We start from the raw sequence: 22,580 nt of genomic DNA, 5'->3' as shown, positions 1-22,580 counted from the left end.
GAAATTTACTGGTGTTCCCTCCATTTGTTGCTCTTTGTTTTTACGATTTTACGGTTGCTTACCCTTTTCTTTTTTTTCTTTTTTTTTTTTTTTTTCTTTTTTTTTTCTTTTTTTTTTTTGTGGTGGGTTAAGGCGCTCGCATTTTGGATAAATTTATTATTCTGTTCAACAGATTTTGAACATTTTTATATCATTATTTCACACATAGATCAATTTTTTAATAAAAGTATTTTTTGTCATTACAACAGGTGTGATGTCGAAATATGACATCATCCACATAATTATACTAATCATATTTTATGTGGGTGATGTCACATCACATGATACCTCTTATAATAATCAAATATATTTTTATTAAAAAACTCTATATACAAAAAAAATAGTTACGTATAGCGTCCTTTAATTGCTCTGCCAAGGTATCCCTCGTATGCTATTTTTTTACTGTTTTTATATCGTGGTCTTCAAAATTACCGGAAGCTTAGCTTCGTAAGCTCTGGGTGAATACATAATCTTTAACATGAAGATCATGAATATAAATAAATAAATAATAATTAAAAACTATAAGTAATAATTATATTAAAAAAATATTTGGATCGTTAGTTACAATTGTTTTTAAATAGACTACCTATTTGCATCTATCTTTAAAATGAGTGTTTTATAATTCCGGATCACATATTATACAAATGCGGTCCAACTGCATGAAACGATTGTCGCTTATATAAATATTGTAATTATATTTATATATATTTATATAGTACGCACATAGCTTCGGGGAGTCAGGGGTTCCCATTCTTTTTTGCTTGCAAAAGGAATACCCCAACCCGATTGCCTTGTCTAGGAAATTGTTTTAGGATAATTTGTATTCTTAATATTGAATTCTTGCAAAGAACTTCTTCAATTTTAATTTGTCTTCTTAATATTTAATTCTTGCAAAGAACTTCTCCAATTTTAATTTGTCTTCTTAATATTTAATTATTGCAAAGAACTTCTTCAATTTCGAGAGCTTTCATGTCATCCCTCACCCCGTCGATGTTTAGGAAAATATCCTCCCTGTTTTCGGTGAATGAAAAATATGCTTAAATAAAGAGACCTATTTATCATATTTTCATATTTTGCACTATTTTCTTTTGTTTTTTTAAGCGCGCATGGCATGCTCACTGAACGCTTACACCCTCAGGCAAAAGTGTTGCTTCTTAGGATTTTTCTTCTATTAAATTTTAGATTCATCTAAGAATCACCAGATGACTATCTTAAAAAACATTAGTACATAATTTTGAGTTCTTTAACACTTCAAAAATAGGACTATCTTGTTCATTAGTATGGCTTTTGTTTTTTTTCTGGTTCATAAAAAATGTATTTTGATTTTTTTTTAAAAAAAAGTTATTGGCTGGTTTTAAGAGGTTATATTCCAAAATTTAGGATCCTAAATTTACTCCAGGTTAAAGAGGAATATACAGTATGCTCCTACAAGTGCATGAGCATGGAAACTTTTCACTTTCTTTTTTTATTTTTTATTTAATTTGAATCCAGCCAACAAATATGACGCATAGGCGTTATTCCAGCTACCATATCCCGTCACCTATCAAAGCAGCTAACCCAACAAAACTGAATCCTATTTTATTTCTCAAATAACTAAATTACACCTTTTCACACGCTATTCTTTTTTTTTTTTCAAATAAGTTTGCAACATTCTTATTAAGAATTAAATAACTATCATATTCACCAAACCTAGTTGTTTGCATTGTTATTAACTAAAGTTACTAAACGATTATCAATGCTTTTGATGTGCTTATATTCCCTACCATTTTTTGATCTGGCTGGTGCCCCAGCACGCCAGGGTACTATCTTGCATCAACTAAATGATCTCCCAAAATTCAATTACCGCATCGTTTTAAAACCTGATGATTTTTTTATCTAGATCACCAATTCAAATAGGAATTTATTACGACTAGACCAGTTCCAAGATGCTATAGATCCCAGCTCGTTTCCCCCAACCCCTATATATATATATATATATATATATATATATATAATGTTTTTCTTAGGTTTCATCAATGTCCCCACCACATAAACTCATATTTCAAATTTTAACTTATTTTATTTATTCATGAATATTTTCTATCCATACTGATCGAAATCCATTTAGGATCACTTATCCAATGACTTGACACGTATTGTGAATGAACAATCCACCCAATGATCCAGGTTTTAAAACACTGATTTCATATGAGTTAGATACAACAAAGTATTCAAGAATAATATGAGCCCATATAATGTACTCCATTGAAATATATTATATACTTACTCCCTCAGGCAAAAGAGCTATTTAGGAAGATTTTCTTCAAACTAAAAGTTTGGGATCCACTCTAAAACCACTAGATGAGCATTCATTTTTTTTTGAAGTAGGATTTTGATTTCCTAAATACTTAGATCTCACAATTGAATATCGGGTGGTCCTAGTTCAATTTCAAGATATTGTTTATTTTTCAGGCATAATTTAAGCATACATGATTTTTTGTTTTTGTTCTATATTTGGGATTAGTCGGTTGGTTGAGGAGGTTAGAATTTTGACTTCTAAAGAAACTCCTACATAGAATTCCGATGAGGGAGTGAATGGAGGATAGGCTCCTCCAAACACATAATTCTTTGGGAAATTACCTAATGAAGCGGCCTTATTGTGCTTAACATGAATTTGATTATCATTTTTTTCGGTAGTTCAAAGCAGAAGGGTTATTTATTTAGAAATGAAACTCAAAACATCATATTGCGGTGCCTTATCATCTTGATTACCTATCCTTGAGCCCACTTAGCTTGATCATCATTTAATATACATGGAAGCAAATTAGGCTGAATTTTACTGTACCTTCTTTTGACTCCCACTTTACCCACCTAAAACAACAGAAAAAAGCACGTTATCGCACTCTAAATCAATGATGAATGGCATGGATGGCATTTTAAATGAATGGTGCTTTTATATTTCTTTTGAGATTTGAGAGTGGTATTGAAATGAAACTAACCCAATTTCTTGCACTACCTGTAACTTGAGGGAGTGTACCTTTGTCGTAAGGACATGAAACACCATGTTACTTCTTATTCTCATTTTTCTCTAAGCTAAATAAGATTCCGTACAATTATTGCTAGTCCCCTGAATAAATAGGCTTTCACAATAGTGCATCAGTTTTTTATGTAGTCCTTGATGCAATGATGCGTGCTTGTCTCTCTCTATGCTAGCCATTTTATTTGGAAAGTGCAGATTCGCTTCAAACTTCGTCTCTTTCTATGCTAGCCGTTTTATTTGAAAAGTGCATATTCGCCTCAAATAATGATATGCATCGTTCTAAATAATTAAATAGTATAGATGTCAAAGTCCGCACAACAACTAAATGCAGGACGTACCAAATAGCCATCCACTACAAGACAACTAAGGTCAAACTATGTGTTAAAATCAAGATAAAATATTGCAATGTGATTAACTGCCTTAGTTGTGTGTATTGTATACTTAACGACGTTTATTCACTCATTGTCGCTTCTTTATATGATTTTCTTCTCTAGTATTCGCACAAGTCCTTTTCTATAGATGTTCCTTATGGGCTCCATCCCCTACTTTTTATTCCTTCTTGTCATTCGCACTTTTTAATATCACTCTCATTAAAAAGATATTGGATTTGGCTTACAAAAGTGACCATTATTTCATTTGGGGAGAATCAGATTTAGATGTTGAGTGTTTTGGTTTCCTAATCTTGAATAAGAGAGGGTTCATTTGTCATTCTACTCATGCACGAGCTAAATGATGTAAATGACCCTTATTGCTTTTGTTTGGAAAATCTATACGATATCTAAATATAAAACGTATGGTATACTACGAGATTAGAACGTATTGTTTTTATTGTAAAGGGGTCACAATTACTTTTAATCATTGAATGTAAAATTCAATAGATTAAAGTGAGTTACAACATTCGATAAATTTTGTTTTGGGTTTTGTGTCTAAACAATATTACATCGTCAACCACTTGATTTCAAAACTAACTGTCTCATTATAAACATTTCCAATATAAAAATATGTGCTCTATTTTTTTCCTTGAATGCATAAATTTGTTTCATTTGGGTTGAGAAATTCTCAAAAGAAAAATAAAGGATCAAATTTTTTATTTTTCACTTAGAAAGTTATTTTGTTCCCCCTATCCAATTTCTAAGCTAGTCCTTGGCTAAATTATTGAAGGAAAAGCATACAAATAGACCAATTACTTTTAATACACGGAAATCACAACCACTCTTGCCCGTCAGATTTCAAATCGGGCAGTTGTGAATGTGTTATTGATTGAATTCAAATATTAAATTTATTTTTTCGAACTTTGTGTCACACCCCAAACTATCAAATTTGATATCTAATAGCTATTAATAATTGTGACCACCTTTTATAAAAGATAATGGTTTCATGGTATACAGTCCTATTACTAAATGCCTCCTAGTTATTGAAGGTTCTATATACTGAGGGTTTGGTTTCTATAAGGTTGCAACCTTAAACAATCCAAATAAGGTGCACCTCCAAATTTTATTACAACATGTAATTTTCGTGTAAAAAATTATTAGAATTATCTGAAATTCTATTTTCACATCTATTATACAAAATTTAAACTCTAAATATGGTTAAAATCAAGTAGATCTATAAACATCTTAAAAATTAATGGTCTAGATAATGTATTTAAAGATGCACTATTTATTGAACTCAAAACCTTTTTTTTTTTTTTTTTTCATATTCATACATCTTGATGTTGAGATGATCAATTTGAAGGTTTTTAACATTAAAATAATATCTTTCGATGGATTTTCAAGGTGTATCTTTAATTCTAGGTTGCAACCTTATATAAACTTTTTCCTATCTATTTAGGCTTTTTAAACAAAAACTTTAAGGGGATAATGAAAGGAAATTCATAAATAACCGCTTCATTTCTAACTTAGTTGATTTAACTACTTTAATGTTTTTCAAGTGACTTGACTGGTTTATAGTGATATTATCCGAAAGAATATTGTGCATGGTTTATGTACTACACACGTATACATACTTTACGGTGGGGCTTATATAAGACATGGACATGAAACAATCTAAGACACACCTTCGAACCTTACCGCAACATGAGGTTTCGGTGCCATAAATTGCCACAAGGACTTAAAAATATATATTCATCCCATTATTATGAAACTTAAAGCTTTAAAAATCATGTAGATCAAACAAATATATAAACACTTTAAAATCATTAAAATAGATTGCACTTAAATACCCTTTAGGGTAGACCATTACTGCAGGAAAGCTTTGAGCAAGAACTTTCTAATTATAACGTTTCGAAATACATTTCATGCGTAGGTTCCTAAATATATTTAATGTGTGTCTAAGAGCATACTGTCCGTTTACTCATTTTAAAAAATATAACTATAGTACTTTCGGAATCTTAATTTAGAATGCAACATCTTCATCTTAACAAACAATTTGAAGGTAAGCATAATTCAAATGCACTCTATCTAAGCAAAAATTGAATTATTAAATTTATGCTTTAAAACCCAGCAATTTTCGATCATAAACACTGATCCAAATAAAAAATCAGTTGGGACCAAACCAATTGATGGTATCAATTCCAGCGAGGTTAACCCCTAAAGAAAACCTATACAACGAGGCTATTTACCTTTGGTACATGAGGTCACAATTAATCTTGACCATTAGATATGAAATTAGGTGGTTGCATTTTTTCCATTAGTCATGCTAAAAAATTTAAAAGAAAATTTCTCGAACTTGTGACATACCTAAGCTACTAGATTTCACACCATACGGTTATGAGTAATTGTGATCTCCTTATACCGGAGATAAATTGTTAGATGCGAGGCTCTAAACAATCAAAGTAAAGCCTATCTTCAAATAGTATTGAGAAATGTGGTTTCAATACTGAAAATCTTTGTGATAACTTTAAAAGATATTTTCATCTTTAATTATAAAATTTAAGGCTTCAAAAATAGTGTAGATTGAACAAATTTATGAAAACTTAAATCTTGAAAATTGACAGTAAAAAATGCGTTACAAGATGCACTATTTTTAAATTTTGAAATCCATTTTTTTCTCATGTCCATGCACCTTGATGTCGAGATGATCAATTTGAAGATATTTGGGAATCAAAACGAAAACATCTTTTAGTGGTAGTGGTAGGCTCTAATTAGATTGTTAGAGCCCAGGTTCTATATAAACTTTTCCTTTAAGATATCCAAATTTTTATTTTTTTTAATAAAGTTTCTCAAAAAAAAGAAAAAAAAAGGGAAAGAAATAGAAGTGGTAAATGGACCTCCAAAGTGCAAGTCAGTGGGGATTTGGGTGTCCCGGCTTACCAGCAAAATACGCTTTTCCCTGGAGTGTCTCGCTCTCGATTCTCAACCATAATCGTCTCGACCTAACTCGTCGAACTACGGCCCCCTCCCCCCGCTCTGTCTTCAACCCTATTATTTATCGTTTCGCTCTTCCTCTCACTTTCCTTAAGTCCTTAGCTCTTGCTTCTGTTTCTCTCTCCGTAAGAAACACGCACACTTAGTGGATGAAGGAAAGTGGTTGAAGCCATCGCCTCTGTCTCTTCCTCTCCGGTCTCTCTCTCGTTTTACAGGTATGCTCCAATTTCTGTTTTTGGGTCTACTTTATATTCACAATTGGTGATGCTATTTGTCCAGAAAGAGACCGTGTAAGGCGATGGGGTAAGTGGTTACTAGTTTAAAGTGCTAAGTTTATTACCAGCCGATGGTTTGGGGCCATATTTTCTTCACATTAATGGCATATATATTCTGATTAGCATCGATTACAGTCACAGAACATCATGGTTTCGATTTCAAAGGTTGGTTTCTTACTCTACTGTGTACCCCATTACTGAATATTCTTCAATGTATTTCCGTATAATGCAGAGGTTAACCCAAACAATACGCCCCTGCAAAAAATGCTCGCTTTTCCTTTTCCCCAAGAGCTCTTGTCCACCTTTATATGGAGAAACGATGCTTGATCTTTCTGTAATTTTGCTAATTGGTACTCAACAAGCCCATCACTTGTCCAGTGGCTCACCCTCTCTTCGTATTGGGGTTTCTCAAAATAGCCAAGAAACCCACCATAATGAGTTCTTATCAAATTTTCACCTTGCCTCGAATTCAAAGCATGGAATTTTGGGTGCCTACAAAGAAGAGAAAAAAGAAGAATTTCAAGAAGTGGTAGCAGTAGAAGAGGAAGAAGAAATTGTTTGTAGAAGGATTGAGAGCATAACCCATAAAAAGGAATCATCTCATAACCGGTTTTCACCAAGTTTTTGCCATGCCCCAAATGCGAAAAGTGGAATTTTGGGTATTCATAAGGAAGATAAAGGACAAGAATTTGAAATAGAGGGAGAAGAAGATGACATTTGTAGAAGGATTGAGAGCATAACCCACAAGAAGGAATCATTTCTCACCGACAAAAAGCCAGGTATTTATGCGCAGTCCCTCTCTCAAGGTGAATCCTTTTCCAATGTTGAAAACATTTATAACATATTGAAGAGGTTTCATAATAAAGATCATCAATTAAAATTAGCTTTAACAAACGGTGGTATAGTGCTTAGTCCATCCCTAGTCGAGAAAGTACTGAAACGGTGTGGTGAATCCGGAAACTTGAGTTTTCGGTTCTTCATCTGGTCGTCAAAACAACCAGGTTATTGTCACAGTTATGATTGTTACAAGCTTATGATTAAGCAATTAGGGAAAATGAGGCAATTTGGGACTGTTTGGGCGTTGCTTGAAGAAATGAGAAAGGATAATCCTGAGCATATAACACCTGAAACCTTTGTAATTTTGCTTAGGAGATTTGCAGCTTCTCGAATGGTGGGAAAAGCTATTGAAGTCTTGGATGAGATGCCTAAATTTGGGTGTGAACCTGATGAGCATACGTTTGGTTGCCTCCTAGATGCTCTTTGTAAAAACAATGCTGTCAAAGAAGCTGCTTCTTTATTTGAGGATATGAAGTATAAATTCTCACCCAATTTGAAGCATTATACCTCTTTGTTATATGGGTGGTGTCGAGAAGGGAAAATAATAGAGGCTAAGCATATCCTTGTTCAAATGAAAGAAGCGGGTTTCGAGCCTGATATTGTGGTGTATAATAATCTGTTAAGTGGGTTTGCAATTGCTGAGAAAATGGAAGATGGGTATGATCTCTTAATTGAAATGAAGCATAAGGGTTACCCCCCTAATGCCACATCATACACTATATTGATTCAAGCCCTTTGCTCAAAGGGAAGAATGGAAGAGGCCCTTCGGCTCTTTGTGGAGATGAAAAGAAATGGATGCTTGGCTGATGTTGTAACTTATACTACTCTTATAAGTGGGTTTTGCAAGGTGGGTAAGCTGGATAATGCTTATGAGCTCCTAGAGAGCATGGTTAAGCAAGGTTGTCGCCCTAATCAAATGACATACCTGTGTATATTGGGTGCTCATGAGAAGAAGGAAGAGCTTGAAGAATGCCTAGAACTAGTAAGAGAAATGTCTAAGACTGGAATCAAACCTGATGCTAACATATATAACACTCTGATACGGTTGGCCTGTAAATTGGGTCAGGTTAAAGAAGCTTTTGATGTCTGGAATGAAATGGAAGCCAAAGGGTTTAGTGCAGGGATTGATTCTTTTACTATTATGATACATGGGTTGCTTTTGCAGGGCAACTCTCTCATAGATGCCTGCAAATACTTCAAAGAAATGGTGGGAAGAGGCCTTTTGGCTACTCCTCAGTATGGAACCTTTAAAGAGCTTCTCAATGGTCTTATGAGAGCAGGGAAACTAGAAATGGGGAAAGATATTTGGGATACTATTAGGAGCGGTGGATGCCATCTTAATGTATATGCATATACCATATGGATTCATTCATTGTTTGATCATGGGCATGTCAAAGAAGCATGCGGGTATTGTTTGGAGATGCTTGATGGTGGTATCATGCCACAAGCTGACACATTTGCTAAGCTTATGAGAGGGTTAAGGAAATTATATAATAGACAAATTGCAGCTGAAATCACAGAGAGAGTTAGGCAGATGGCTTCTGATAGGAACATGAGCTTCAAGAGTTACTCCCGTCGGGGGGTGAAGCTTGACCTTGAGAAACTAACACCTAAGAAGAAGAAGAACGAGAAAGATGCCAAAAAGGCGAAGAAGAGTAGGTTTCAGAGGCACAGGATGAGGTCATCGTGATGTGTATGTGGGAAAATTCAGCGTACATGCTTTTCTTCTACACTTTGTGATTATGTGATTATTCTTCATTCTAATGGACTTTCTTGTGCTTGGTTTATAGTTGGATGCTAGTGCTATTCTTCTTTCTTTGTCCTACTTGTGCAGAAGAGAATGACAACATGATTTTTTCTTAATTAGACAGGTTTGGACATCATATTGGAAGTTTGTACCATCAAGTTCATATCACTAATATATCTGATTGTAATTTGTACACTCACAGATTAGACTATTGGTTTGGTACAGTTACAAATGCTGTCTTCTTCTACTTCAATTTTTTTTTCTTTATCTTCCATTTCCATATGAGTGCCCAAATTCCATTTTTGGCATTTGGGGAATGGTAAAAACTTGGTGAAAACTGGTTATGAGATGATTCCTCGTTAGGGGTTATGCTCTCAATCCTTCTGCTATTATCTTCTTCTTTTTCTTCTGGTCTTGATACTGCTTTAAATTCTTCTCTGTCTTCTTTTGGGTGCCCAAAATTCCATTTTTTGCATTTGAGGTATGGTGAGAACTTGATAAGAATAGATTATGGTGGCTTCTTGACTAGTTTGAGAAACTCCAGGATGTAGAGAGGGTGATCCAGTGGACAAGTGATGTGGTTGTTGAGTACCTGTGAGAGAAAATACAAAATAACTAGCCATTGTTTCTCTTAAAAGGTGGAGGAGAGAATCCATGGGGAAAAGTAAAAAAAAAAAAATAATAAAAAAAAATAAAAGGCTTTTTTTCTCATAGGCCTATTGTTGGGGTAAACCTTTGCAATATATGGAGATAAACTGAAGAACATTTCAGTGTATGGGTACAAAGGAGATAATTACCAACTTTTGGAATTGAAAAACTTGGTATTATGCAATTGTAACTGATGTTAGTCAGAATATATATGCCCTTGATGTGAAGAAAATATTGGCTAGTGACTGGTCAGAACTTTAAACTAGCGACCACTTACCCTATGGTCTAACATGGTCTCTCTCTCAAGACCAATAGCATCACTCACTTGTGTAAACTCACTCATTTCTTGATCTCTTTTCTGTCTCATCTTTTCACTCTCATTTTACAAGCGAGAAAATGAGAAAAATTGATATAATGGTCATTTCCAAATACCAATTTTGTAATTTTTTTTGCCAGAACTTTCCCAATGTCTTCATCAGCTATACTCTCTCTAAACCATGGCCTGAGACTGACGACACATCGCCAGGTTCCATCCATTTCTCGCTGGAAAATGATGCTCTCGGCCACCTCTGCTATGGTTTCCAGCAACTCAAAACCAGTTTCAAAGTCACTGAACTCAAAAGCGAGCTCTCTGAAAGAGTCATTTACATCTTCTTCAACCTTCCATTTTGCTCACAGTTTGGGTATCAGACCCGAGGCTTTCTGCCCCTCTCCAGAAATAGGGCTTTGTTCAGTGCTATTCGTTCTCTCCGTGGTATTCTTTAAGGATTCTCTATTTAATTTTGTTGCAATCCCTCATATCATTTGATTTGTGCTCTTTGTCATATTTATGTTATGTATGTGCTTTTCTAGAGTTTGGATTATCATGTTTGCAGTTGATTGGGACAAGTTTCCTTTTGTTTCCTATGGTTTAGGGGTTGGTAGTAGGTGTTGGTTCATTAAGGTTTTTTTTATCAAGTTCCATTCATGCCTATCCTGATTTTATTCCTTGTAATATTGTATAAAGTTCTTCTAGTGCTTTGATTTTCCTATGGTCATTATTTTGAGATCATCATTCTCTCTATTTTAATTTAGTAGTAGCTTAGCAGGATGATGACAATCTATGATTTATTTAGAGACTGCATGTGGCAAATTATCAAAGTAAATCATCAATTGTTTTGATTTTCGAGTTTAGAAAGTCATTTTATCTGGAACTTCTGTCTAGTCTGGACGGTATTGTGATTTCATGTATTATTTTAATTTGATTATGGATCTTTTGCCTCTAGGATTATTTCTTTTCTTCACATTTGTGCATTGATATTTGAAGTTTGGTATCACATTCAAATAACTTCAATTTTGTTGTTAATGATGATTTTTTAAAATTTAAAACTAGGAATTACATTCAAATGGCTTCAATTTTATTGTTAATGATGAATTTTTTAAAATTTAAAAGTAGGAAGGATATTGAAATTTATATTATGGTCAATATCTAATGGATAACATACCACCTCAAAAACGAGAAATAATTTGATACAACCTCATAAATTAAACCAGTGTATACATCAAAGTAGAACAGATGTATTGCATACAAACAGTGTGGGATAAGGTATAGTGACAACCAAGAGCAATGAGATTGATATTTGATAAAATGTTATCCTTTTACTGGCTCAAATAATCTGCATGCTTGAATTTTAAAGGATGCCAAAAATCCTAATAATTAGTAATAAATATTTGGGACTGAGTATCACAAAGAATTGAGTCATTGAATTAATACGGTCCCTGACTCCTGTAGAAGGGTGGTTGGGGTTTCAATTGAAATGCATTGTGTATGATTCTTATCAAGTATTGTTGACTAGAATCCATGACATACACGTTAGGAGAAATGAACCACTGAAATTTAGCCTCAACAACCTAGTAAAGTTTCTTCTATCAAAACTAATTCTCTTTTGGTGAAGTACAGGGTAATGCTTGATGAAATTGTCTCTTTGTAATATACAGGCTCCCACTCCTGCTCCTACACAATTTCCGTATATTTTTGGTAGCTAAGGACCTAATAATTGGACAAACCCAATAAGGTTGCTTGTAACAATAACTGAGAGTAGGGACTAGAAGAGTTATGACAATAACAGGAGGGGATTGTTTTTGGGCAAATAAGGATTGGAAGATAGGAGAACAGAGACGAGGTTATGCTGCTTTGCTGCTCCATGGAATTGGGGAGACGTGTGTTGAAACCTATGGTACAGTGATGCTGATGGAAGAGTTCACCCTTGTGGAGGGGGGAGATGTTTTAGACCACTAATGGAGTTCCTCTATAGCTTGTAGAAACTAGAAAATAATTTGGAGGTAAAATGCCTGAGTTGGGTGCTTGGAGGGGATTGGAACACGGCAATGTTTCCATAGTTACCAGAGAGGGAAAAGAATGCGAGAAGCAGTACGTGAAACATAAGCATGAAGTATGGGCTAAAATTTTATTTGAAAAGTGATTCAAGGGAGCATCATGATGTGTCTATGAAGCGGTACAAAAACCAAAAGACAAAATTCAGGAAGTGTTTTGGAACTAAGAAACTAAATGGAAGTGAGCAAAGAGTGTCCAGCGAAACTCAAAACATTTCTTTGTGAAACAGGTACGAAGCAACCTAGAAAGGTCTCTCACTTGGATTTTAGTTTCTCCATATAAGGCGACCCATGTAAATTTTCTCCACTATTTCCCTTTCTTTATTGTGATCATCTATTTATTACGGACATGGTCTCTCTCTCTCTCTCTCTAACTCTCAAGGCGACATTGTGTCTCTTAGTGTTTCTCTCTTCCTCTCTCCCCTTCCATCTCTATCTCTCCAAGTCACAATATTTCTCTCCTCTCTCCCCTCCCTCTTTATGTGGTCCTCTCTTTCTTATTGTCATGATCGCTCTATTTTGCCCTCTCTCTCTCTCTATATCTCGTAAGGATATGTTGTCTCTATCTTAGTGTTCTTTCACCTCATGGTCTCTATCTCTCTTGAACTTGTGGTATTTCAGTCTTAGTCATTTTAAGTCATTTTAATCTCTCTCTCTCCCTCTTAATCTATTTTTTTATCCCTTTTTCTTCAATATGGTTATGATATTTTCTCTCTTTTAAAGGCTTGTTTTTCTCCAAATGGCGCTTCACATTTGCTTCCCTCTTCAATTTTGTTTCAGAAGCTTTTCACAATCACTTCTCTTATTTATTTCGACCGCTTTACAATTATTATTTTAAATTGTCATAATGAGTTTTTTGGCACTTCACTTATTGTTTTTTTAACTCTTTACAACTGCTTCCCCATCTAAAAAGCGCTTCACAAAAAATTACACATTTGTCTCACCTGAGGTTTAAAAGCTTCAAATCCTGTTTAGGCGCTTCAAGTAACTATGATATTTCTAGTGTTTGGGGAATGAGAGGATGCATAATCTCATTTCATCTCTAAAAGGATAGGTGACAGATGATCCTGAAGATGGAGTGGATTTTTATAAGAAGTTTTTTTTTGTTTTGTTTTGTTTTCGAATGTGAAAAATTTTGACGACGAGGGGAGTGGAACCTGCATAGCTTCTATATATGGGAGCAAACAAGATAAGAATGCTCCAATGTGCTGAACTTTTTGAGGCATTCTGTACATGGGGAGCAAAGGAGATAAGAACGCTTCAATGTGCTGAACTTGTTGAGCCTGCCTCGCAGGATTGGAGACACAGTTAGAACACAGATTTGAAGTGGACAAGATGTGTTTGATTTTTGGGGTAGTTTAATGCATTGGGTGCAACATCCAAAGGAGAACTCAATTGAAACTATGCCAAATTGAGATATGGTAAACTAAGGATGTAGGCAAAGCAATTAAGCATAGAATGATCAAGTTAAAGTAACTTTTACTTTTATCAGTAAAGGTGATTCAATGGAAGTATTTGAGGAGTTATTTGGTAGTGAAAGGTTAGTTTGGTTAATCATGTCTCAAAATTGCAAGGGTCAGAAATCTTCCTTTTTCTCAAAAGAAAAGAAAGAAAAATTACATAAGGGTCGGACAGTATTGACAATTCTGTACTGATACAATTTGGTTTGGAGCCACGTAAACATGTCCAAGGTTCTTTCCATGAGAGCATTGGGGGTGATTGCGGCAATCATCTTCCCTTATCAAGTTCCCGTTTAGGGGTAACTTGGTCTTGAATGGGCTGTCGCAGGGTTATGTGGGGTGTGGATTGCGCACAACTAAAATAGCCAGACAGTTGATGCTCCAACTTCAAATATCTGAAGTAGGGAAACGGGGTTTCTATGCCTGGTTGGATGGCTCACAACTAAAATAGCCAGACAGTTGATGCTCCAACTTCAAATCTCTGAAGTTGGGAAATGGGTTTTTATTCCTGGTTTGCAGATGATGTTCTACGTTTTATGATGTTTTAGTATCCCTTGTTGAATAGTTTTTGTTCTTAGTTCTTATAATATTTTGTTAGTTAATAATGATATTCCAGATAAGAGTTTTGAACATGGGGCGGTGTGGATTTAGAGATACTTAAGAGTTAGTGTGAGGCATTGGGAATTGTGTTCCCCATAGTCATTTTCATTTTCTGTACGTGAGATTTTCCTTAGAATTTGGCTCCTTGTAAAGGAAATTCTTGTAGGTTGAGGCATCAATGAGGATCTCTTTGAACAGTGGCACTCTATGCTTGGAGGGGAGAGGCTTTGGATAGGTATAATCAGGTGGAATACATTTTCAGGTCATTTTATAGAGCCTTGTGCAACTAAGATAGGTAATTTTGCAAAGTGATCAGTGTGGCAGGACCTTTCTCCTTTATAGGTGGTGGCTTTTTGGATAATTATTTCCTAGTGGGTAAAAGTATTTACAGGTAACCACCTCTTGAACTGTGACTTATGGTCTCCGAATTTTGGTAGAGAAGGTGAACCAGCTTTTGATCGATTGCGAGCTTATGAGACATTCATGGGATTATATCCTATGGATTGGAATTCTTTGATGCGATTAGTATGGGTCGTGCTTCTTACCCTTTATTCTATTGAAGCTTGCTGATGTGTTCTCAAGATATTCCCATGGTTTTAAGCTTGGAGATAGTCTTCCTATTTCCAACATGTGGATAGGCTGATGAAGCTGCCTAATGCGGGCCTTGTTAGTGGAAGGAATTCTCTCTGAGTTGCAATACCGGAGTATTACAATTGCTTGCATCATTCCTCAATAAAAGTTTAACTATAACAATAAAATAATTTGCTTGCTTGGATCATCTTTGAGAAGGATGTATGGACATTGGTGAATAGGGGGATTCTCTCTCCTGGTTGCTGTACAATCACTACAATCATTTGTGAACTCCATCCCTTCGATTATTCATAGATTTTTTTAACTATAAGAATTGAACTGTTTGGCTAGCTTGGATCATCTTTGAGAAGAATGTTTGACTCATGGAGTTGAGTATAATACCCCAATTACAGAAAAAATTGCATGTGCAATGCCTCTCTGTGAATGTATTATCCGTATAACAGTTTCCTCTGTAGTCTGTACCAAGTTACAGATGTTTCTTATTTCTGGCAAGTGATAATTTAATTAGTTAATGAATAGGAATGGTCCCTTTTGCTAGTGATTAAAAAGGAAAAACAGAGTATTCTTTGGACCTCCCAGTTTAATTTTTTCATGGTTTAAAAATTTTACAGGCCATGGGCGCTTTTCTTTCAGTGGCAATCATTTCCCTTCCAGCTATGAATGTAAGTAACACGTTTGGTTTCCATTGTCAATCTCTTGACCTTCTGAGTTCAAACTTCAGAGTGAAATTTGAAGTTCGTCTTACATATTCAGGCTTTTAGGAGGCTTTCAGTGTCAATGGATAAATTATCCAATGTAGTGTCAAAAGAGGTACCAGGAACCTTATCTTCCCTTAAACTTTCTGGGCTGGAGATTAATGATTTGACTCAGCAACTTAGCAATCTCAGGTATAAATATAAAATCCAATTAACCATTTGGAGTGTACTTTTAGTTATGCTCAAAACTTCAGTTTTAGAGTTGGTATTATCAATTGGTTATTGGGGAGAAAAAGTCAATTAAAAAAAAAAACAGATTTGGGAAATTTGGCTGATTCAACATATGAAAACACCATTTGGAAGGAGAAGAAAAACTCTGAATTCTGCTGATTTTTGCCAAAATCTAGGGGAACTCTACTGATTTTGGCCAAAATGAAGGGCATAAAGACTCGCATATGTGTTGGGCTTCATTTTGGCTTTGGAAATTAATCATTGTATTGTGATCTTTTGAAGGCAAAGGTTATCTGGGAACCTGTTTGGGAAGAAAGAAAGACGGAATAAGGCACGGGATATAAGTAGAAGGGATAATCCTATGATTAACTGACATGAGACCTTCATATGGAATGTGTAACAGTTAGAAGTGGAAGAACTGCAGAACATTTTTTTGTATTGAAATACTGGATGAACCTTCTTCTCCCAAGATGTCTAGATTTCATTGATTTTTCCATTGTGACATATGTGTCTCTATTTGAATGTCTTCCCACTGTTTGATCATTGATTCATTATCTTTAGAACTTGCCAAAATAAGTTCAAATTTAGTTGAATGTAAATAAATTTTTTTCCTGATCCATGAGATGACCCTGGAATATTTGACTTCTACAGCTAAAAAACAAGATTTGAGTGGGTGATGCCATTCATCTGTCGAGATTTCCCTTTCTGAAATCTTCTTTCTCTCTCTCATTTTCCAAAGACAATTATTTCGCAAATTATTAAACTTGGAATGTTTCCTCCTATTTCCATAAAATTTGTATTTATTTGGGAGAAAGATGGTATGCTATAAAAGGGGCCAAATAAAAACTAGGTTATCAGAGCAGCAGCAGATTAAATGTAGTGCTTTGGACTTTTGTTACTGAAAAATGGGGTGCCCGGTGTAAACCAATGAATACTATCTCCTGTTTCTTTCAAATGATTACAAAGCCGAAGGCCGAAGGGGTACGTCAGAGGGAACATGTACTACTCACCAATTACATGAGAGCGGGCTCTAGGCAAAAGTGGTTAGGTTGGTTGGTTCCATAACACGACATCTTGAGTTCTATTCTTCTTCAGGTCTTAAATTAATATTCAAAAAGGGAAAAATAAGAATACACCAATTTTTACATCATGGGATCATCCACCATCCATTCCCAAATAACATATAGTGATCGATTGGCTGCGGTTCTGATGATCAGGCAGTCGCGGACGCCGAGCTACACTCAATCTCCACTGCTGTCATCAGGAGCGGATGAGGGGGTAACCGCATTACATATAACATACACCATTGGTGCATGTAATACTGTCTTTTGAAAGACTTATTGAAGCATTTGATCTAGTTGGAATGTGACTATCCAAAACTCAATTTCATCCTTCATTATACATTGCAGCAGCTCCATGGATAGGGTTTAACATGAAGCATTTGTATCATTCATTTCGGGTCCAAATGTTCAAAGCTTAATTATTTTCAAAGAAGAGAAGAAAAAATATTCAGAGCTTGGCATATTTCTTGAGAGCATCTCCAGCATCTGATGCATTATCTGGCACTGGCAAGTTGCATAATAGAGTTACTCTTGATAAGGATATCAGGACTTTCCCACCTGAGGATGAAGGATCCAGTCTCCATAGCTTCACTTCCCATACCTTTTCAAGAACCATTGTTAGTCAACATGGCACTCTATTACTGAATAAGACGATGATAATTGCCCTTATTGAATACGGAAAGGGTTATTGTATAGAAGTTCTATACTTCCCCCATCTAGCCATTCAATTTAGATTAAATAATTTATTTATATATCCACCGTCTCAGAGTATTTTATTTTTATTTGACAAATTAGTTGGAGAACGTGCAAATTGTTAGAAGGACAATTTGCATGGTTTCCTTTTGTAGTGTGAGAGAGAGTGTGAGATAGATAATGTACCTTGTCTTCTTTTGCATGCCTGTGAAGGAGAGACGGATAATGTGCAGCGTAATGTATTCATGTAGATTGGAGAAATGACAATTCTCATTGTGTCTTATTGAGCAAGCTTTCTATGCTCCCCTTAGTTATATATTTTTCCTTATCCGGCCATTCATTCAGATCTATCGGCTAGATAAGGGAAAATATATAACTAGAGGAAGTATAGAAGGCTTGTTCAATAAGACATAATGAGAATTGCCGTTCTCCAATCTCTCTCATGCACTCTAATGCGTACCTGCCTGGATGCATAAGGCTGCACAATATCTGTCCAACAGTGCTCTTTCAAAGACATGCAAAAAACAAAGGTATATTACCTATTTCACACACTCTCTCACACTACGAAGGGAAACCATGCAAATTGTCGCAATTTGCATGTTATCCATCGGACATTCTCTCTTACACTGAGACAAAGGACAATGCTCTCTTTCTCTCTCTCATGCGTGTGCACAAGGGGAAAGATCAGAAGGCAATGCCACGATCTATGCATCAGAAACAGTTCCACCTTAGAATCCATTATACCATGTTGAGTGGTCAGATGCCATCAGGATTGTCCAGTGGTCATGAGGGTCATGATCATTGAACAATAAGTGATGAGTGATCACACTTCACGACCCAATGCCCAGGGTCATGAGGATCATGACCTACTTTCTTGTATTATAGCGAACGGACACCGGGAACGCGGTTGGGGCATAGGTGGTTGGGGATAGATGCTCCAACATTACATTCCCACCATTGACATATAAAAAAAAGAAAAAAAAAAAATGCCATAACCACACCAGTCTGTGAGTTGGCATTTGGGATTGAATGCCCTAAACCTCTCTAGGGCTAACACCGAAATAGGAGACTGGATAAAAGTGAAAGGTCTACATTAAAGGAAGCTGAAAAAGCATGGTAATCCCTGATAGCATTATTCAGAGGAAGGTTGGTGAGCATACACATGAGTTGTTCTAGACGGGAACGGATTGGCCGGTCTAATCAATTGGATAGTTAACTAGAGTTCGGGCAGATATGGTCTAGAGGAAATATTAGGTTGGGTTGAAAATTGATGTTTGATTGGTGTGAACAATTGTTTCTAATATATCGAACTAGCTAAATAAGATTGGAATTTGTTTTTGATATGCTATTATTTTTATATTTACTTTGTTTATTAGAAGTTCAGTTCAAATGCTTTGATAGCCAATCGGGCTGATTTTGGGGGGGACCAGATCTTTAACCGGTTAAGTGGCTAGTGTATTTCTGATAACACTAAAAAGAATTAGTGTTATTAAGATTGGAATCGTCCACTGGGCCAACGGTCGGATTGCTACCTAATGCCTTGGTCTTTGCAGTTTTTGGGCTTAGTTGAAAACTGATTGCTTGATTAGTTTTTGTTGTCTAAATTTTCTAACCTTTTGGACCAACTAAATTATTTTTATAATGTATCACAATTATAAACTATTATTCTCAATTTTTTAAGATTAAATCTAATAGCAATTACATCCCCAATCAGTTCGCCGGCCAATCCAATTTTGGTCACGTCGGTGGTTTAAAAAACGGATGGGTGCCCCGGATCGGGCACACCAAAAACGCGTCTGGATATGTGGATTGACATGTCGATTCGGGAATCAGTTGAATCAATCGGATTTGGTTTTAAAAAAATCCAAAAAAAATATTAAAAATCATTATACATGTTACTATTTAGGAATCCAATAAGAAATGGGGGTACTATATTAAGAACTTTCATTTTTTTGCATCAATATGGGAATATTGAGATCTTCTTTCTATATATGAATAAATTTAAAATTTGTCTTATATATCATTTAATTTTTATTTTTTATTTATTTACAACTATAATAAAAATAAGAGTAATGACACTATGAATCCCTCTTACACCCATGTGAGTAGGATCCCAAATGATCACTATTAAATTTCGATACAGATCACTAGAAAAGTTGTCACATGGTTGTGGTACTTAGGTGAATGGGTTTATTAATAATTTTTTTAGAGATCTGTGTCAAAATTTAATAGTGATCCTTTGGGGTCTTACTCACATGGATGTGGGAGGGTCTCATAGTATCCTTACTATAAAAATAATATATTATATAATTTATAATGTAAATAAATAAAAAAATAAAATACTAGATTTAATTATCAATGTATAATTATTAATTATAATATTGTAATAAACATGATTAAAAAAACAAAAGTGTGACCCTTACAAATAAAAAAATCAACAAAAATATAGATTTTAAAAACAGAAATTTATAATTATATTATAATAAAATTAAAAAAATAAATAAATATCATACTTACAAAGAGCATGTTGCAAGGCCACGTGGTATAAAAGGCATAGGAGACAAAAATATTGTTTGCATCAGCATAAAAGACAAAATAGCCACCTGGCACATCCAGAAAAAAACACAAAAAATTACGCCACACGGCACAGTCAGAAAAGAAGGCCAAAAGTTACGTGAGTGAATCTGGAGTGGTATCATCGATACGCGATCCAAATAGCTCGGTTTCAAATTGAATCGGTGATTTTTAAACCTATAGTCACAATACCATCATAAACCTATAATCACAATACCATCATAAACCTTATGGAAATCACCCGTGTCATGAATAGGATATGTTCACAATACCATCATAAATCTTATGGAAATCACCCTTGTCATGAATAGCATATATGGTGGCGGGCGAGAGATGAACTACACATGAATTTATGAGTTTTTCGTGGAACCTTAATCACCGTACAACCAATTGACAAGACCATGATAACCTTGTGATCATGGTGTTATTATGAACATAAGGATTTTGTTATATTAAAAAAAAAAAATAATTGTTTTATGCGGCCTAGACTGCATTGCTACAATATGTTGTCCAAAGGTATAAAGCATCTTGGATGCAAATAAGTGGTCCACCAAAAAGCAAGTACAAGTCTAAATGTTTTTTTAAAATAATAATATATATATATTTTCATATTCATGATCCCATATTAAAGATTATATATCCTCTAAAAATCAAGATCAAATTATATTTAAAAAATGTATTATTTGCCAAACCCGGAATGCTACGATATGCAGGCTTGGCTTTGAAAAAAACAACGTTAAGATTTTCCCATACGGTCCCATTTGTAGAAATATACATAGCACATGGATCCCCCATAAAAATCAGAACACTAAGAGGATAGGACCTAAAAGGTGAAGTCCAAATTACCCTGTGACAAGAAATCCAGGCCGTCCGGCAAAAAGATAAGAGCGTTCAAAGAGAGAGCTACTTCGGAGTGAGGGGGTTGGGACCTGAGACCAGCGTAAATAGGTCCGGTGCGGACCGCCTCAACGCGACTCGGACCCATTGATTGAATCCTGATTGATCCGGAATCTGAAAAACCCTGTCTAACCCTAACCTAGTTGGGTCTTAATTGGACTCAAAGACCCGACCCATTGTTAGGTCTGATTGGACCAATTTCCTCCCCAACTGAGACCCCACCTGACTAAATCCTAAAGATCTCACCGAGCTCAGTCGACCCATACCCTGTTGGGTCCAATCGTGGGACCAGATCGTATTTTAGAGGTCCAATATCGGAGGCCCGGATATCGGTTAACCAGATCCGCGTGTAGAAGCAGAAGAGACCAAAACTCCTGTGTTAATGCCAGAGAGAGAGAGAGGGCGGGCGAGAGCTGACCTGGACGCTTTTGCCCACGCTGACTGGCTTAGCTTCCGCCACGACTTCATCACCGAGACCAGCTGTCTTGATATGATTGGTGCTCAGCTGGATCCCTGCTATTCGCCTGAAACCTGAGGCTAGGTGGGTGCCGATGCTCGCCAAGGCCTCGGCGATGAGCGCCGATATCCCTCCATGTAAGACCTTGAACGGCTGAGATTTCACGGAAACAATTAGCTGAAATTTCGATGGAGAAAAAGGGCAAATTTTACCCAAAATTCAGAGGGGCAAGAGTGAAATTATGGCTTACCTGGCAGCATTTTTGGGTAACCTTGAGGCGGCCGGTGAGCTTTTGGGGCGTGACCTCGTCGATCTCGAAACCTATGGCGTGGAGAGGCGCGTCGAGAGCCTCCGTTTTAGAGAGAGAATCAGCAGCAGCCATCGGGATTTAAGGTGTTTTTTTTTAGAGAGAGAGAGAAACTGAGGAGAGAGGAGCGGAGATATGGTTTTTTAGAGAGAGAAAGTAGAGCCGAAGCGAAGGGATGGGGATTTCAGTTCCTTAAAACGGGAAAGGGCATGAAAGTTTTCTTGAGAGAGAGGAAGGGTATAAGCATTGTTATAATGACAAATGCCACCTACCTAACCACAACTGCTCCATGAGAGAATATCTAGAGTGACATCATAGGAGAGAGGGAAAAAGTTAACAAAAAGGGTAAAAGTTTATATTGAGCCGAGGCTCAAACCAATCAAATTAGAGCCTACCTTAATAATTCACTTCAAGAGGATGTTTTGATGCTCAAATATCTTCCAATTCATCATCTCGACATCAAGATACAGGGACACGAAAAAAAAAGAAAAAAATTTCAAGCTTTGGAAATAATGTATTTTACAAAGCATTTTTGGACCGTCAATTTTCAATATTTTCAAATTTTTTTAAATATCTCGATCTACATTATTTTTGAAGCTTTAAACTTTATAAATAAATATGAAAATATTTTTTAAGGCTATCAAAAAGATTCTAGAATTGAAACCATATTTCTCGACACCATTTAATGGTAGGCTCTAATTTAACTGTTTA

General features: G+C 35.6%; 2 protein-coding genes across 15 annotated transcripts; one reads left to right on the top strand and one right to left on the bottom strand.

Moving 5' to 3' along the window:
* Positions 1-6,322: 6,322 nt before the first annotated feature.
* LOC18430151 (putative pentatricopeptide repeat-containing protein At5g65820) lies at positions 6,323-16,384 on the top strand. 12 transcript variants are annotated; one of them, XM_088859651.1, is made up of 6 exons: positions 6,334-6,638; positions 6,931-7,477; positions 10,387-10,684; positions 15,566-15,616; positions 15,708-15,841; positions 16,163-16,384. In XM_088859651.1, the coding sequence occupies exons 3-6, from the start codon at positions 10,397-10,399 to the stop codon at positions 16,251-16,253; spliced, it is 564 nt and encodes a 187-aa protein (XP_088715777.1). In that variant the 5' UTR covers positions 6,334-6,638; positions 6,931-7,477; positions 10,387-10,396; the 3' UTR covers positions 16,254-16,384. The 12 variants fall into 12 exon arrangements, 6 of the variants coding, with proteins under 6 accessions (XP_088715778.1, XP_088715777.1, XP_088715779.1 ...); XR_016050279.1 differs by having other exon boundaries at positions 6,336-6,638; positions 6,931-9,228; XR_016050281.1 differs by having other exon boundaries at positions 6,498-6,638; positions 10,457-10,684.
* Positions 16,385-16,954: 570 nt separating this feature from the next.
* DHNAT1 (Thioesterase superfamily protein) lies at positions 16,955-22,357 on the bottom strand. Of its 3 annotated transcripts, none has more exons than XR_016050285.1 (3): positions 21,813-22,357; positions 21,055-21,715; positions 16,955-17,542 (listed from the first exon to the last, which is right to left on the bottom strand). XR_016050285.1 is itself a non-coding variant. In XM_006840313.4 (3 exons), exons 1-3 carry the CDS (start codon positions 21,942-21,944, stop codon positions 17,390-17,392), a joined length of 477 nt encoding a protein of 158 aa, XP_006840376.1. In that variant the 5' UTR covers positions 21,945-22,357; the 3' UTR covers positions 16,955-17,389. The 3 variants fall into 3 exon arrangements, 2 of the variants coding, with proteins under 2 accessions (XP_006840376.1, XP_088715780.1); XM_006840313.4 differs by having other exon boundaries at positions 21,524-21,715; XM_088859654.1 differs by lacking the exon at positions 21,813-22,357 and adding an exon at positions 20,152-20,237 and having other exon boundaries at positions 21,055-21,456.
* Positions 22,358-22,580: the final 223 nt, after the last annotated feature.

The sequence above is a fragment of the Amborella trichopoda genome, chromosome 2 (assembly GCF_054954075.1).
Source record: "Amborella trichopoda isolate Santa Cruz 75 chromosome 2, AtrichopodaSantaCruz75HAP2 v2.0, whole genome shotgun sequence".
Taxonomy (NCBI): domain Eukaryota; kingdom Viridiplantae; phylum Streptophyta; class Magnoliopsida; order Amborellales; family Amborellaceae; genus Amborella; species Amborella trichopoda.
Note: the sequence above shows the minus strand (reverse complement) of the source record. Positions and strands in the feature narration are given on the sequence as shown.

Bases quoted from the DNA above. Each gene is read 5' to 3' on its own strand.
- DHNAT1 (XM_006840313.4), bottom strand. From the start codon at position 21,944: ATGGCTGCTGCTGATTCTCTCTCTAAAACGGAGGCTCTCGACGCGCCT. The intron at 21,716-21,812 runs GTAAGCCATAAT...GTGAAATCTCAG, and splicing joins TTACCCAAAAATGCTGCCAG to CCGTTCAAGGTCTTACATGG. The intron at 17,543-21,523 runs GTCAGCTCTCGC...GTTCTTGAAAAG, and splicing joins GCGTGGGCAAAAGCGTCCAG to GTATGGGAAGTGAAGCTATG.
- LOC18430151 (XM_088859648.1), top strand. From the start codon at position 7,018: ATGCTTGATCTTTCTGTAATTTTGCTAATTGGTACTCAACAAGCCCAT.